The sequence below is a fragment of the Hipposideros armiger genome, unplaced genomic scaffold (assembly GCF_001890085.2).
Source record: "Hipposideros armiger isolate ML-2016 unplaced genomic scaffold, ASM189008v1 scaffold_129, whole genome shotgun sequence".
Classification (NCBI taxonomy): Eukaryota; Metazoa; Chordata; class Mammalia; order Chiroptera; family Hipposideridae; genus Hipposideros; species Hipposideros armiger.
Window position 1 is genome coordinate 186,328 of NW_017731479.1, and position 18,124 is coordinate 204,451.

An 18,124-nucleotide genomic window follows, 5' to 3' on the forward strand; every position below is an offset into this window, starting at 1 on the left:
AAAAAAAAAGTCCAGAAATTCTTTAACACCCCTCCCTTCAAAAAGCAGTGCCTTAAAGAAAAAAAAAAAAAGTGGTGCCTAATTCTCCTCGCTGTCCTTGAAAGTGGATCCAGATTGAGTGAGTCACTTCTAATGAATAGAAGGTGGTGGGCGGGATGCCAAGTGACTTCAGAGGTCAGGTCATAAGAAAGACAGCATCGGCCGGCCGAGTGGCTCAGTTAGTTAAGAGCATGAGCTCTGAGCAACAGGGTCGCTGGTTCGATTCCCACAGTGAGCTGCGCCCGAGCTGAGCTGCCGCTGAGCTGCCAACAGGTGGCAGGATGGCTCAGCTGGTGAGAGAACATGCTCCTAACAACAAGGTTTCTGGTTCAATTCCCTCATGGGACAGTGGGCTACGCCCACCCACAACTAAGATTGAACACGGCACCTTGAGCTGAGCAGCCGAGAGCTGCCAACGGGCGACCAGATGGCGACTGGACTTGGAGCTGAGTTAGCTGTGCCCTCCACAACTAAGATTGAAGGTCAACAACTTGGCTGTTCCCCTTCCCCAATTCCCCAATAAAAAAATCTTTCAAAAAAAAAAGATAGCATCTGCCTGGCTCACTCCCTTTTGCATCACTTGCTCTGGGGGAAGCCAGCTGCCATGTTGTGAGGACACTGTGAAAGTAGCCCTGTGAAAAGGCCCACATGGAGAGGAAGCAACTTGTCAGGTGTGTGTGAGTGAGCACCTTGGAAGTGGGTCCTTTGGATGATTTCAGCCCTCCCAGCCAAGTTTTGCAGCTGAGACCCCAGGCATCATAGAACCATCCGCACTGGGCGCTGTCTGAATTTCTGGCCCACAGGAATTGTGAGATAATAAATGATTTGTTGTTTTAAGCCATTAAGGTTGGGACTAATTTGTTACAGAACAGAGATAACTAATAAAAGAGCCTCTCTTATCTCGTTCACTATTCCATCCTCAGCACCTAGAAACTGTGCCTGGCCCATAGCTTAATTAGTGTTTGCCAAGTGAGAAACAGCTTGGACTAGGACCAAGAAGCTTGGTTAAGCATCTTTAAAGGAAGGAACAGAAAGCAAAAGAAAGGAAGAAAGGGAAGGAATTCAGTTAACTCTGACAGCCTTGATTTCCTTCCCAGACCTTCTTTCAAATTCTCCCAGGGGAAAGTGGATCGACCCCAACCCCAGGACAAAGGCAAGCCAGACTCACGGATTTGCACCATGCAGCTGACTCCCGACTCGGGCCCCAGTATGTGTTTCCCAACACATTTGAACTTCTTGCCATCTGACAGCTGGGACTGGTTCAGCATCTCCACTCCCAGCTTTGGCGTCCCCAGGATCACACCTCCTGGCTCTTCTGTCCATTGGAAGTTAGGGTCTGGGTATCCCCCATCCCAGCGACAGATGAGCTGCAGCATGATCGATGTTGGTGACACCTCTGCCCAGCACTGAAGGGCTGATGAAGGGGGGGCTGCAAAACACCAGAGGAGAATGGGGGCTTAATCACAGACTAAGATCAGCCATTGGGCTGGCTCTATGGACCACAGAACCAGGGCTTCAGAGAAACGTCAACTCCACGTAGCGTGCCTTGAAATAGCTCCTAGCACAAATTAATGTCTGTCAATGTCGGGTTTCCTCTGCTGGGTGTTAACTCTCCCAGTACATGGGCTTCATTTATCTTGGCATCGCTCGCTAACTGCATGTGACTACTGAAGTTTAAACTAATAAAATAACAAATTTAGTTCTTCCATCACACTACCCACATTTCACGTGCTCGGTAACCACACATGGTGGGTGGCTACCGTATTAGACTACACGGAAGAGAGCATTTCCATCATCGCAGAAACTTCTGCTGGACAGTTTTGGTTCCTAGGGGGAGGGAGTTACAGGTGGGACTCACTCAACCCCAACATATACTTTCTTTTTACTGTGCACATGTATTACTAAAAATGCACAAAAATTTAACAAGTTACAAGCCTATACATACAATATAATCCATGAGCTAATAACTAGATACTGGGGGGGGGGTGCCACTAGATGCCAAAAAAGTGTACACAAGTGGACACTTTGGTCAACGTTGCTCAAGCAGTAGTTCACCGTCATCAGAAGTGTCTGGACGCTGATGGGAACCACTTTGAGCACCTCTTGTCATTGCAGAAGTGACTTGTATTCATCTTTTATTATTGGTATATACTGAGTATTGCAATTTCAATGCAGTTTTCCTTTCTTAAAATGTGTATACATTTTTTTGGCAACCTCGGTATATAAATTCACATATATGTATATTATATTTTTATATATTTTCTATAATACCCATAAACAGAAATAAATTTGTATCTTATATTGATTGGCAGATATGTGGCATCTACAAGGAAAGTTATTGAAAAATATATCAAAATGGTGGTTCATGTACAAGTGATTGTTTCCTTTATACTCACCCGTTTCCCACCATAAGCATGTATGACTTCATATACAATAAATGTCATTTACGATAGAGCACAGAGACGTCTAAAGGCGCTGAATAATGCATGGATTAGTAACATGTCATTATTCTGCCCACTAACTTGTTGTTCTGATACTCCCTTTCCTCAGCATGGAGTATGAGTACATTCTGCGTGTCTACAGTTGTCTTCGTCCACGATATTTGTGTGCAGGTGCATTCGGCTGTTGTTTCCTCCCCGCCAAAGTAAAGATCCCACAAACTCCTGGTTCCTAACAGTGCTCGAGGGCCCAGGGCTCATGAAGAGAGTGTACAAAAATACATGAAGGCATCAACCAATTGTGCAATATTATTTAGCCCTACAAAGGAATGACGTACTGACCCCTGCTACCACAGGGATCAACCATGCACATCTGATGATGCTCAGTGAAAGAAGCCAGACACCAAAGGCCACATATTGTGTGACTCCATTTATACGAAATACCCAAGGATAGGCCAATGCATAGAGATAAGACGCGGAGTGGAGGTTGCCAGGGGCTGGGGAGAAAGTGGGGGTGGGAGCGATTGCTTAACGGATAGGAGATTTCCATTTGAGGTGATGAAAATGTTTTGGAACTATATAGAGGTGTTGGTTGCACAACACTGTCAATGCACGAAATGCCAATGCGTTGTACATTGTATTACAGTTGTTATGTACTTTCACCTCAATTTAAAAAAAAGAAAAAGGAAAGAAAACATTACACTAGGCATTAATTTCCCTCCGTGACTCTCCTGCACCCTTACTTTGCACCAACCTTCTAGAAGGGGTGACTCCCTCCCTGACATGCAGCCCTGGGTGTGTGCATGAGTGTTGAGGAAGCTGCAGCGCATGTGGGGGCCCACGCAGCAGCACACCTTTGTAGACAAAACTGGCACAAACACGCAGTTCCCAAAGGGTCAAGGTGAGGAAGGGGGGGGAGGAGCGGAGAGTGCTTCTTACGCACAGTAGACCAGGAGCTCGGAGGTCACCTTTCGAAGTCTCCCACTGAGCCTGTTCGTGGCCAGACAGGTGTAGTTCCCTTGGAGGTTTTGTGACATCAGTAGCAGGGTGAAGCTGCTGACCGTCAGGTTGTTTCCAAAAGGCTCAGTCCTGGAGTCCGGGGCCTGGAACCACCACTCGACCATGGGTGGCGGCCAGGAGCTGCTGCTGCAGGTGAAGTCCACCTGGGAGCCCTTGGCCACATAGAGGCTGCCATTGGGGAGTATGCCGGTGGTGGAGATGTTGACTTCGACCTGATAGGGGCCGCCTGGGAACGACAGAGGGAAAAGTCTGAGGGTTCATTTGCGCCCCTTCCCAGTTCTACCAATCACATAAAGAATCAGGAAGCAGCCAGTAAGGATGCCAATATCTATGGAATATTTACTACTATATGACAAATGCTATGCTAAATGCCCTCACACATACGCTCATTAAACCCTAAGTGATTATGTGTCATTGATCAGGGGGATCAATACTTATAGAAAAGGGAAAAATGGAAATGGCTCCTTTTCAAACACACTGGTGAATGGGGAGGGTATCTGTGAATTACAGGGTTAACCTAGCAGGCCTGAGTTTGCTTTCCTTAGAAAGTCCCCCTTGGGCTGGCCGAGTGCCTCAGTTGGTTAAGAGCGCGAGCTCTGAGCAACAGGGTCACCGGTTCGATTCTCACATGGGCCAATGAGCTGTGCCCAAGCTGAGCTGACGCTGAGCTGCCAACAGGTGGCTGGGTAGCTCAGTGGTTAGAGCGTGCGCTCTTAGTAACAAGGTTTCCGGTTCAACTCCCGCATGGGATGATGGGCTACACCAACCTGCAACTAAGATTGAACACGGCACCTTGAGCTGAGTGACCACAAGCTGCCACGACGGGCGGTCGAATGGCGACTGGACTTGGAGCTGAGCTAGCTGCGCCCTCCACAACTAAGACTGAAAGACAACAACTTGGCTGTTCCCCTTCCCCAATTCCCCAACACTGTTCCCCTTCCCCAATTCCCCAATAAAATCTTTAAAAAAGAAAGTCCTCCTTGTCTGGTGACTGGGAACTTGGATTACAGGAAGGTCCCACAATCCCCAGAACAAGTAAGGGCAGGGCTCACTGTGCCTAAACTGTGTGCAGACAGCATGGTTCAGGCTGAACACCTGCTTTCCTTCCGAGAGCCTAGAATTTTGGTATGTGCTAGGCAGAGAGGATGCCTACGTGACCAGCCCCCCAATAAAAACCCAGGGTGTTGAGTCTCTAATGACTCCTGGAAGACAACATGTCACACATGTCGCCACAACTTGTGGCTAAAGGAAGTATGCGTGTCCACATGACTCCACTGGGAACAGACTCTGGGAAACTCGCTCCTCGTTTCCCCCTGAGTTAACCCCACATGCCTTTGCTCTATTCTGATTTTGCTTTATGTGCTTCTGCTGTACTAAATCGTATTACATGTTGAGTCCTGTGAGTTCTAGAGAGAACTCTCACAGAACCCCCAGCACAATTTCACAATGAAAGACAAGACACATTGGTTTCACTCCCAGCTCTGGACTCCACTTCCTAGCTGTGTGACTTTGGGCAAGTTACTTAACCTCTCTTAGCCTCCATTGCCTCATCTCTGAAATGAGGGTGATGCTGGAACACACTTCACGGGGCTGTGGTGATGGTTAAATGAGTTAGGATAGTATAGCACACAGAACAATGCACGTTGAAAGCACTTGATAAACGCTTGGTCTTATCTTGGTTCCCTCACCTCTCTGAACGTCTTTCTGGTTCCCCAGAAATGCCCTCCCACTGTTGGTACCCAGGAAACCCAAGGTGCTGCGCCCCCTTTGCTGAAAAGACTATCTCTAACACCTATGTATACTAAAGTCGTTTCGTGTGCTACCTCTCGCAGGGACCCTTCTTAAGGAGAATCCAGGAAGCACAATGCTTGCTCAAAGGAATAGATCTGACTGTGGAATTTTGAACAGAAATAGGCCAGTAGGAAAAACTACTGGGGGCAAAGAAAAGGCTTTTTCCAGAGCCCCTGAAAGTACAGCATCTACCTCACCTATGTCTGAAACCATTGGATAACTCTAGAAATTGTGGGTTTCTGAGGACAACATTCTTGACCATATGCTTGTCGAGTTGGGGCTGGCTCCTAATCGTCGCGGCCATCTGTTGGAATCGTGTCACCTCCCACAGAGGGTCTGGGGAAAAAAACGATACTGTGGCTGAGGAGGTGCTCAACTGTCCCATTCACTGTGCTGGCGAGTCGGTTAGGTATGTGACCCAGCAGGTCCGAGGGTGTGCCCACAGCTGGCGGGCACCCAATTAAACACAGGGTGCCTCTGCTGGTACTGGCAACCAGCTCCTAGGCCAGCAAAGGTAATGGTTAGATTGGATGGCCTGAGTCTTCCACGTTGTGGTCTGGAGGGCCACAGTGGCCTTGCATGGGCAGTGGACCCCAGCAACTGGCTGGGAAGAGCTTTTGACCAGCACAGTTTTCAGCAAGAAATGGGGTTGAATACAGGAACTAGATGAGAAGAAAGCAGGTAGAAGGGTTAAAAAAAAAAAATCAAATGAGAGAACCTGAAGGGCCTCCCTCCTAAATTAAGTGTTCAAAGGTTACAGCTCATATATAAACCCGCTGGGTTGAGTCTGCTTCTTAATTAAAGCTGACACCATCTTGATTCCCTGGCGTTCTTCCCCTACTCTGACTTATTCCACCTAAGGAGGTACCCATTTATTTCTCTCCCAACCTCCTCTCTACTCTCTTGATAGTCCTCAACAGAAACTACCACCCTTTTTGCTTGCAGGGTGATGGTAACAGTTGCTCACAGAGACAGGGAAGGAAACAAAAATAGAACAGCAAATAAAAAGGCAGAGTGGTTACAAAAGGTTCGGCATCTTATCGAGGCCTTGGTTATTGTCAGTTCCACTCCTTAACTCTTTAGCGCCTTCACTGCCTTAGCCTCGTGGTTATGAGCTTGTGCTCTGAATTCAGACAGGCCTGGGTGTAAATCCTACTGCTGCTGAGAGATGGACAACCTTGGGCAAGCACCTGCCTGTCTCATGCTCACTTTCTTTTCCCTCCTTTGAAATGAAAAGAACGGTAATAGCTTCTATCACTGGGTTAGTGAAGGATCTAACGAGGTACTATAAGCAGAACACTTAGTCTGGTCATTTGACATGTGGCCAACAGTCCATAAATGTTATCTGATATTACAATCAGTGGTATATTCTAGATGGATTCTGGAACTGGCATCGGCAAACTGTTTTTGGATGGCCCACAAACTAAGAATGGTTTTTCAGATGAACATCCTCAATCAATTTGATGAGACAGAACACTAACTTTGAACCCCAATGAAGTGAAATGGTACCCCCCAAAAAAGAATTCTATCTTCTCATTCATTAGTAGGCCTGTACTACAAAAAAAAAAAAAGGACTCAATTATTATTACAATTTGAATTTTGTCAATAAGAAATATGTGGAAACTGGTTTTCTTTCTTATTATGCAAGTACTTATATAATACCCTCAAGTTTACCCACTGGTCCATAAAGTTAAAATAGAGAGTGCCCAAAAAATGAATACACATTTTAAGAAAGGAAAAAACTGTATTAAAATTGTAATTCTCGATATATACTGATAACAAAAGATGAATAAAAGTCACATTTGACTTCTGCAATGACAAGAGGTGCTCAAAGTGGTTACCATCTGCATAATTTTAATACAGTTTTTTCCTTTCTTAAAATGTGTATACATTTTTTGGGCACCCTCTGTATTTACCATCTGGCTCTCTACAGAAAAAAAATCTGCTACCTGTTGTAGAAGCACCTACCACTGCTACTGCCTTCTTCTCTGCTGTCATTCTTGACATAGGAACTCACTTCTTTCCTTCCCCCATAGCCACAGGTTGGCCAGTCGAGTCTCAAAGGGTTAATTTACATCTCAGGGACTCACAAAAAGGGAGCTCTTCATTTCAGTGTCTTGGGTTCCTCCCCAATCGGAAAAGTTAGACATTTACTCTTACCAGCATTTTTATTTTAAAATGACCTAAGACTATCCCGGGTAGTCTCTGCTATCCACTGGGCATATTTATAGTTCTACAGTAGGATAAGATCCTTGAGAAAACTTATAGAGAGACTTGTTTTGATATCACTTTTAGAGGCTGAACATAGCTGCAAAGGCAACAACCCCATTGCCTTCCGATCTCCCTTGTGACAGCCGGTCCTGCCTAAAAGGTTGGGACCCAGAGGTCTTCAGCCTGTTGTAAGCACTCATCTCTGCTTCAGAGGAGCTCGGCAAGATTCGAATGAATCAATCTCTGGGCAAGGATGACCCATCTTCTGATGGGGGCCAACACTCTTTCTTCAGAGTTCCCAGCAGTCCTTTTCCCGAGGCCCTTAATGCTGTGATGAGTCAATGTCACCACCGCCAACTAGAGAATCAGTGTAAATCGCATCGGCCCAATTAGTCCGGGGATCACAGGACTTTCCTGAGGTTCCCTGGAAGTCTGGAGTGGCAGTCACATCACTGGCTAGACAGGAGCACCCCCATCCTTCAAACCCCAGCTGAACTTGAAGGGGCTCTTGGAGGTTGATAGTGACTAGCCTCCTCACTGACCATGTGCCAGCTGGCCCCAGTGCTCCCGCAATACTCGCTTGGCCTGAGAAAAATAGACCCAGGGAGTCTGGCATCATGGTACCATGAAATCTGACTGTGGTCTTTCATGAGCTAATCTCTAGAGAGATCACTCGGCTCCCCAGTGTGTAAGAGATAGTATCTTGAAAGAAGTACAAAGTCTACCAGAATGTGTTAAGGTCCCTGCTACCTTCCCCAGCCCTCCAGCCTTTCTGTAGGTAAACACACAGCTGTTCTAACATTATACGCGCCCCAATTGGGAGGCAGGAGAGGATGGTTAAGTCCATGAAATACACAGCCACAGCAGCCCTGAACTGGTCTGGACTGAGGGGTTTCTGAGCAGCAGTCCCAATCCTGATGGCGAGACTCTTCAACCACAGCATTAAATTCACAAGTATCATGGGCCGGCCAAGTGGTGCATTGGCTAAGAGTTGGCTTGGGACACCAGCTCTGAGCAGCAGGACCCTGGTTCTGATCCCACATTAGGGCCAGTAACATGGCACCCTCTACAGCTAAGATGGTGAACAACAGCTTGACCTGGAGCTGGGCTGCCGTGAGTCGCTGGTGACAGTGTAGGCTGCAGCCCCTGCTGCAGTTGGCTCCGGTAAGCTACCGTAAGTGGCCAGCAGTGGGCGTGAGTGGCCGGCAGCCAGCGTGAGCTGACAAGAGCTGCCATGAGCAGCCGTCCGGTGGCCGGTGACCAATCTGCCTCACCCGGGAAGAGCGCAATGATAATACCAACATGGGTCAGTGAAGCAACATCCTCCACAACTAGACTGAAGTACAAAAGGACAGCAACTTGTTTGTTCCCCTTCCCTAATTCCCCAACGCTGTTCCCTTTCCTGATTCCCCAATAATCTATCTTTAAAAAAAAATAAAAATTCACAAGTATCAGTGCAGGGTCTTTTTGTCCTGAGACGAATAACAAGATCATGTTGCGGTACTCATTCCAAGCAGGTGATCAATCACCTCAGGCCTATAGAATACATGACTCCCTAGAAGGGAGAGGCACCAAATGTCCACTGATCAATAAGCAGAGATCCAAGTGGGAAGGAGGGAGAAGTGACCGGTCCTCATACAGCCAGCTTTGTGTTTTTACAGCATCTCTGTCCATGCGCACATTTAAAGTCACTTACAGATAACGACTTGTCACATCTTACAATATAGTTTCCTCGCTTCCAAGGCCATGTTAGAATGTTTCCAAACTTCCCTCTCAAAGAGACTAAGTTATCAACCACATCGGAGAAAAGACAGGAAAAGCAAGATCTGGGTACACAGAGTCCCTGACCCACTGCAAGTCCTATTTCAAAAGCCCAGATGTGAACTGATTGCTGGGAACTTGAGATATATTTTTCCTACAGGAATCACGTCCTGCTTAACTATTTGATCAAAGTAAAAATGCAGACTATGTGGCTAGCTCTGTGCTGAGGGCCAAATAGATTTATCTCATGAGTACGTGCAGAAAATACGTGCCTAGGTTCCATCATTAGCCCTGGTTCCACAGATGATAAAATTAAGGTTGAAAGAGTTCAAGTGACCCAAACTGACTGAGACAGGCTGTGTCCTATTTTCCCAAACAAGCCCTACCCCACCCAGTCAGGGACCCCCTATGCTTCCAAATGAAGACGTTTCCATAACATGAATCATACCACAGTAACTCAGGGAACCCAAAGTGCCATTTGAGTTTAGTGACATTTTTGGAAATGTAAGTTCATTTTCATCATAAAAAGGCCTTGCATTTATCTTCCATATAGGGCAATAATCCATCCCCTAATAAATTTAGCCAATGATTCATAAAATCAGTGTCAGGTAAAGTCATCATAAACTAGAGAGAGTAATGATTTAAAACACAACAAAACAACTTTCAATGCCACCTTACTCTCTTGTGGTCAAAAGAGGAGATATTTATTAATAGGCAAGACTGACATGAAGGAATTATTAATGACTGCTTGGCAGTTGGGAGTGAGGAAGGCTTGCCAGCACTTGCCCATAGGCTCCCAGTGGGAGCTAAACAAGGCTGGGCCAAGATAAGTGACACTTTTTGATATACCCACATTCATTCCTGGCCACTCGGCCATTCATCTAGGGCACCTCCAGACACAAAAACACTGCTCACAAATTCCTCAAGCCTGGAGAGCTGGTGGAAACCTTAAGAGACCATCCAAAAATCTAGGCACGTCCTTGATGCCTCTCTTTCCTTCATCCTCTACTTCCAATCAACAAGCAAGTCTTTCTGGTCTAACCTCCAAAAATATTTTCTGAATGTGTGCACTTTCACCAAGGCCACTGCTGCCACCCTGTTGCTGGCTACCAGCATCTTGTACCTCTGATTGGCTTCCTTGTTTTTATTGTGTTATCAGTCCTCCTCAAGAACACACACATACATTTCCCATGTATAATTCAAATACGACCACCCCTATGCTTACTTAAAAGCTCCAGAAATCTCTCCTGCACCCAGGATAAAATACGAATTCCTTACCGGGTGCATTCATTTCCTGGGCTGCCTTAACAAAGCACCCCAACCTAGATGGCTTACAACAACAGAAATTGATTCTCTCACACTTCTAGAGGCCAAACGTCCAAAATCAAGGTGTCAGGAGGGCTATACTCCCTCCGAAGACTCTAAAAGAGGGTCCTTTCTTGCCTCGTCCCTAGCTTCTTGGCATTCCTTTGCTTGAAGCTGTATCACTCCAATCTCTGCTTCTCATTAGATGACATTCTCCCTGCGTCTCTGCCTTCGCATGCACTTTCCTCTTCTTCTAAGGATACCGGTCAATTTTAATTAGGGCCCACTCTAATGGCCTCATCTCAACTTGATTACATCTACAAAGACCCTATTTCCACATAAGCTTACATTCATACATACCAGGGGTTAGGACTTCACCATTATCTGTCTGGGGGGGGCATAATTCAACCACATCGCCAGTTCTACCCAGCTGCACATGGTCTGGCCCTGCCCATATCTCGCACAGCATGCCCTCTCACACACTGGGTTCCCACCATTCTAGCCTTCTTCCCATCTGAGCATGCACCGTGCTCAGCCCATTGCACTAGTTGAATTTCTGCCTGGGTCACATTCTTTCTTATCTTTGTATGACTGACTCCTCCTTATCATTCAGCTTAAACGTCAATCCCTCCAGAAATGCCTCTTCGACCTCCCAATGTAAAAAGTGTTTCAGGAAAATCACATCATTGCATCTCAGTTCTCTGCATAGCAGTTGTCACTCTGATACTGCCTGATGCATTTGTTTATTTGCTTCTTATCTGTCTTTAAGCAGGGATATCAGCTCCATGGGGATGGGGACCTTGTCTTGTCTTGTCCACTCCTGTGGCTCAGTGCCTAGAATCATGCCTGGCATCAGGCTCTCAATAAATATATGTTGAATAAAGGAATGGGTGAATTCTTTATTTTATAGATGAGGAAACTAAGGAGCAGCAAAGAGATCACATGGGTAGTTCTACTAAACAACACACCCTGGATAGAGGACATGGCTGTCCCTCTGCACCAGTGACTAGCACACTTTGTGTAAAGGGACAGAGAATAAATATTTTAGCCTTTGCAGGCCATACAATCTGTGTCACAGCCACTCACCGCTGCCATGGTAGCACCAAAGGCGATCAGAGGTAATATGTAAATGGACAAGTGTGGCTGTGTTGCAATGAAGCCTTATTTATGGACATTGAAATCTGAATTTCCGAGAATTTTCCTATGTCACAAATATTAGTCTTCTTTTGATTTTTTTTAAACAATTTAAAAATGTTAACAAAATATGTTTGTGGCTTGCAGGTCATACAAAAATAGGCAGCAGACTGGATACGGTCCACAAGCTGCGGTGTGCCAACAACATGCTCTAAATTCGTGTATATGGAAAGATATACTAGACTTTCAGGAAAGCACAGTTGTAATAGTAGTTCGTGCCAAGCCCTATACTCAGCACTATGGCAGAAGAGCACATACCTGGTAAGGTATCAATGTATTATCCCCACTCAATACATCAGAAAAACTGAAGCTCAGAGATATTAAGCAACTTACTCAAGATGATACAGAACTAAGTGACAGCCTTAGAACTGAAGCTTAGGCAGTCTGACTCGATGAAGTGATATTCTGACTTCATTGCATAATAAAATTATATGCACAGCCAAATGATATTAACAACAAGCTAAAAGCTAACTATTAGGCCAGGAGCCATGTATGGCACTTTAACATAGATAAATTAATATAGATATTCCTCACAGTCATTCTAGGAGGCAAGAATTTTTTTATCCCCATTTTACTGATGAGGAAATACAGGTGCAAGAGGTCACTCAGCTTGTAGGTGGCAGAGCCCCGAACGAAACCCAGACCACTGACACCAAAGCATCCCCCTGGTCCAAGGCTCTGAGCGCCTCAGCAGCCAGCCCCAGGCCCCTCCCACCCCACTTACTGGCCACCTGCAGCCACACTTGGAACCACCGAGTCTCATTCAGAACCTCCCGGCAGGTGTAGTTCCCCTCATCCTCCAGGCTCAGCGCCTCGATGTGCAGGGAGCTGGCATTCGCCAGGGAGAAGTGCGGCTTGGCTGGCAGGAGGCTGGAATTGGAGGACGGGATGAGGACAGGCTCCAAGTCATTCCGGTACCAGGTCACTAGGCCCCTCTGTCCCGAGACGTTGCCACAGGGCAGGGTAATGTTCCCGTGCACTTCTCCAATAATGACAGCCTCCAACCCTGTACAAGGAAAAGTCAGGCTGTTACTACCTTTCTTGATCTCTGAACAGCCTCCCTTTTGCACAGTCCCTCCAAATTAGGATTAAAAAAAAAAATCAGGCATGTGTTGTTAAGACGCGCTACCACACAGAGTACCCACCCTGTCAGGACTACGGGCCAGTACTTGATATTAATCACAGACAAACCCACAATACGATAGCTGCCAGTTCACACCCACTGGAATGGCTAAAATCAAAGACAATAACATGTATTAGCAAAGATGTGGAGAAAGTGGAACCCTTATACATGGTTGGTAGGATTTGCAAACGGTGCCGCTACTTTGGAAAACAGTCTAGCATTTCCTCACAAGGTTAAATGTTACCATATGACACAGTAATTCCACCCCCAGATGCACCCAAGAGAAATGAAAACACATAGTTACACAAAAACTTGTACATGCATATGCACAGCAGCATTGTTCATAATAGCCAAAAGGCAGAAACAACCCGAATGCCCATCAACTGATTGGATGGATAAATAAAATGTGGTATGTCCGTACAACAGGAATATTATTTGGCCACAAAAAGGAATGAACTACATGCTATAACACGGATGAATCTCGAAAGCAATATGCTAAGTGAAAGAAGGCAGTTATAAAAGGTCACATAGTATGTGATTCCATTTATCTGAATGTCCAATGCAGACACGTCTATGGAGACAGAAAGTAATTAGCAGTTGTCTAGGTCTGGGGGGAGTGGAGTAGGGGGGAGCGTGTGCTAATGAGTATAGGGCTTCTGTTTTGGGTGATGAAAGTGTTCTGGAATTAGTGTTGATGGTTGCGCGATCTTATGACTATACTAAAAACTACCGAATTGTACACTTTGACAGGGTGAATTTTATGGTATGTGAATTACATCTCAACAGAGTTATTAAAAAAAAGAAAATCCTGCCACCTGTCTCTGGGAATCGTTCCCATTTATGAAATAAAGAGTAAGCGCTCTCTGTATTTGGCCCTTTGTCTGGTTCGAAGGGGCTTCATCTGAAAGCTCTGACGCCAGCCTGGAGTCACAGGATGCTCCTCTTGTCTCCCCATTTTGGCCACACCATACCCCAAAGTCAGGACAAGATGGGGGAAAAAAAGAAAAATCCAAGCTGCTTGCTGGAAGGCACAGAGTGTCATCTAATGCTAGAGATTCCAAAACAGCAAGAAATGCTTTTGAACAATCACGTTAAAAGACAGTTGAGAATTATTTTTCAACAATTAGGTCTGGGAACCCAAGTTCTCCGTGGCAATCCCCACTGAGGAGAGAAGGTGGATTGTAGAATTACAAATGCATCGCGTGTTCCTGAGGCCTGCAGACCTGCCCCTTCCCTGGCTCCCTGGCAAAGCAATAAATGAACTTGGAAAAGCCCTGGTGAAACTTTAGTCTTGGAACTTGAGCTACCATGGCCTTCGCCGCCGTGGAATAGGATGACATAATCACAGATGAAACCATTTTAAGGCACTTCACTTCTCGGACCTGGCTTTGCTCACACCATTCTTTTAAACTAATAAAACTGAAGGTGACCTTAGAGATCATTTAGATGTGGCAGCCCCGAGGTCTGGGTTAAAGATGAGGCAGACTGAGTCCTGGCTCAGTGCAGAAGAATACAGTCATTGATTAGTGATGTCCGTGACACGGACACAAAAAGAACAGTCCCCGAGGATACGCTGGTTCCATGCCTGGTTGCCCTACAACCCCTTGTTTTACAGTTGAGGAAATTTAGGTTCAGAAAGCTTAAGTAATTTATATGAGGTCTCCTGGAAGTCACTGGGCGAGCTGGGATGACCATTCATGATTTCAATACTCTAGGTTAGAGATTTACTCTGGTCTCCCAACCAGACGGTGAAACAATAAAATATGGTAATAATAGTCTGTGTTACTAGAAGCCATCCACGTGGTGTCCAGAGGGTCCCCCGATGTCCCCCAACCTAAATTCAGAATATGGAACAAATGAGGGAGCAACATAAATGACCATTTTCTGATGCTATGCTCATATTATCATTTACAGAGTTGCGATTATACCCAAACATTTGGTTTTTTTCCTCGCAACTTTTCCCAAAGAATGACCCAGGGTTTACAATCGGAGGTGACAGTGGAGGCATGAACATTGTCTGGAATTAAGTGCCAGGAAAAAGACAGGTTTTTTGGTTGTTTTTGTTTTTTTTTACAAGACAACTCCCAACTTGAAAAACAAAACAAAAATACATCAAGCTAGGGAAGTCCCCTGGCAGAGTACACAAAGGTGAACTTGGCCTGGACATTAAAATAAGTGGGCATGTCAGTGGAGAAAGTGTTTGTGTGGCGAGCTGCAGTCAACCTAAAAGCTGGCTCATTCAAGTACAATGATTTCAACCCAGGGTCTGATGTCCCCAGGCCCCTGGTGTCCACGGCGCAGTCCACATTGCAAGTAGCTGGGGAGAAGGGAACTTCCAGAGACGGGCAACTGGAGACTATCCATTCTCTCCTCCTCCCCCCAGCACAGGGACCGCTAAGTCAAAAGAGGACCAGGGGCAAGCAATACAACAGGGGGAGGTGGGACATATTTTGGGGGATTTGCCCTGGATTAAAGGGGTGATCACTGCTCAGTTTCAGGTGGGAAAGCAGACCCTGTGTTGCCAGACCTCCAGATTTTTCCAGGTAAACTGGAAACCTAGATTATAGGACATTTCACCATTTTTAAAGGGTTGCTCAAAACAAAACAAAATAGAGATTTGTGAGCTCCTGGGCCGGCCAAATGGCTCGGCTGGTTAAGAGCGCAAGCTCTGAGCAACAGGGTCGCCGGTTCGATTCCCACATGGGCCAGTGAGTTGCACCCGAGCTGAGCTGCCGCTGAGCGGGTGAGAGCGCGTGCTCTTGGCAGCAAGGTTGCCGGTTCGACACCTGCATAGGATGGTGGGCTGCAGCCCCCTGCAACTAGATTGAAAGCGGCAACTGGACTTGGAGCTGAGCTGCGCCCTCCGCAACTAAGATTGAAAGACAACAACTTGACTTGGTGCTGATGGGTCCTGGAAAAACACAATGTTCCCCTTCCCCAATTCCCCAACACTGTTCCCCTCCCCAATTCCCCAATAAAAATCTTAAAAAAAACCACTGTGAGCGCCTAACAGCTAGGAACTTTTGACACTTGCTGCTAGGAAGCTCAGGGAGCAATTGTTGCAGGAACCTACAAGAGGAGATCATCTGGGTGTGATGGACGGGGCGACACAGAACATAGCATTCCTCAAGTATTCTGGCAAATACCTCGCCACACGGCTCCATCCCCTCTCCCTCCACCTGAGTCCTCTCACTGTCACACTGCCCTGTGCACAGTAGACACACCTTCGCTGGTGAATTAAATTCAAAAAAAGTTTCTTTCAATGTTTTTATATTCTGCCTATTTTTGTAACCAACCCTCTTTCTTGTTACACGGCAGAGCACAGACGAAGCATTTAAGACCTTTTGCCAATCATATCAGGCGTAAGAGGTCCCGTCAAGTGCGGGGGAAGGTTTAAGTCAGTCTTAAATTTATTTCAAAATTAAAAAAAAATGTAAGTGACGTGAGAAGGCAGCGCTTTGAATGTGCTAGTGCACATAGATAGGTCCGCTTGCAGGGGCGTGCAGGGAAACCCACAGGTGACAGGTGCAAGGCTGTGTTCAACCTTAGGCAGAGCTAGGAAAATAAAGGAGCCTCGAGTTTGAGCACCAGTGCAGCAGGTAAAACCAGAACGGGAATTTACATCCAAAGTTCTAAAAATAAATAAATAAAACAACCACCACTTTCTCCCCTACACCTGCCTCTTCCATTTCCCCAGTTTCCCCGTTCCCTCTCCGCAGGCCCCTGCAGTCTCGCAGGCTGCCCACTCCAACGGAGCGGAGATATCTTGCCCTCCCGGGTGCCCGGGAAAATTCCTTTCAGCCGCGAGAGCCGAGCTGCGAGCAGGAAACTCAAGACCCACTCCGGGTGGCTTTGCGGCCGCGGCCACCGCCACAACTGGATCCGGCGGAGTCGGAGGGAATTTGGTTCCTGGCTCTCCCTTCCCCGCTGTTGCCTGGCACAACTCAACGTTCCCGTCCAGATCGTGGCCCTTACCTGCGGCGACCCAGAGGGCCAGCAGCGCCCCGAGGCAGACGGGGACCCAAGGCTTCAGCGCCCGTGCGGCCATCTCGCCCCCCGTTGCGGGCAGGTGCCCCTCAGGAAACACAGGGTCTGGCTGGGCTGCGTGCGCGACCCCCAGAGATCCGGCCCCTAGGGTACCAAGCGCTCCTCTCAGGTCTTCGGAACGACAGAATAGCTCTACTTTCCGCAGCCCCCAGGAAGGATGCTTGGGGGTGAGTCCGATGTTGGGGTTGGGAGCTGTGCGCTGGGTTCCCGGCTCGAGTCTCTCTCCGGAGCGCCCGGCCCGGGGTAGGAGGGCGCACCCCGCCCCCTGTGCCCGCCACCCACTCCCGCTGGAGGAAAACAACAGGAGCGGGACTCCCTTCCGCCTCCCATCCAGGCGGGAGCCCAACTTCCTCTACCTTGGCCGGGGAGGAGGGCTTTATGCAAAGGGCGCGCGCCCCGAGCCGACTCTGGCCCCCGCGGGGGAGGAGCGCAGAGGCTGGGCCCTCCCCAAGCCCATTCCTCCCCGGGAGGCAGCCCGGAGTCTCGGGGACAGCTGCGCCAGGCAGCGCGCTGCAGCTGCCGCAGGACGATACCCCTGCCCCTGCCCGCCGGCGGCTCCCTCCCGAGCGCTCGGGCTGGAGCACCCGCAGGAGCGTGGCGAGCCCGAGGGGCCGGCTGCCAAGCTGCAGAACGCAGGGTCCCCTCGGCGTCCCCGCTTAGCTACTCTAGGGGCTCCCATTTGTTTTCCTGTGTTCGGGGCGGACGCCAGGGCCGCCATCGCTGCCTTTTTCTACCCTTTGCAGAACGAAGGCGAGTCTAGAGCAGGAGAAAGATGATCCCTTAGACTTCCGAGCCAAAAGAGCCACGAGACTCCTGTCCTATTCACTGGCCGAGCCCGCACTGTCAGAGTGAGGGCCCAGGCCCCCGCGGAACTTGGCTCTCGGGAGCTTTTTTGTTTTGTTTTTCCTTTTTCATTCCACCACCCCCATCCAGTCTGATTCCCAGAAAAGGACATTTCGGGGCTACCATCCCTCTCTTTTCTGACACACCCGCATCGCATCCTTCTGTCCTAGGGAACCCAGTTATGAGATCCTCAGGAAGAACTGACACTTGAAACCACGCTACTAGAAATTTCCTCTTTTAAAAAAAAATTGCAATTAATACAGTAAAACAGTAATTTTATGCTCTAGGAGGTGGAGATAAGGGTGTTTGCATTCTTTCAACTTTTCTATTTTTGAAAATGTCCCCATCATCT

At 47.5% G+C, this 18,124-nt stretch overlaps 1 protein-coding gene across 1 annotated transcript in view; it reads right to left on the minus strand.

The window, feature by feature from the left end:
• The window catches only part of VSIG10 (V-set and immunoglobulin domain containing 10), a 31,458-nt gene extending 14,147 nt beyond the window's left edge, over positions 1–17,311 (minus strand). The window contains exons 1-4 of the mRNA XM_019649167.1: positions 16,858–17,311; positions 12,484–12,765; positions 3,421–3,723; positions 1,208–1,468 (exon numbers count right to left, since the gene is read on the minus strand). Coding sequence (XP_019504712.1) covers positions 1,208–1,468; positions 3,421–3,723; positions 12,484–12,765; positions 16,858–16,930 — 919 coding nt within the window. The 5' untranslated portion in view covers positions 16,931–17,311. The remainder of the gene's footprint in view (positions 1–1,207; positions 1,469–3,420; positions 3,724–12,483; positions 12,766–16,857) is intronic.
• Between the last annotated feature and the right edge of the window lie 813 nt (positions 17,312–18,124).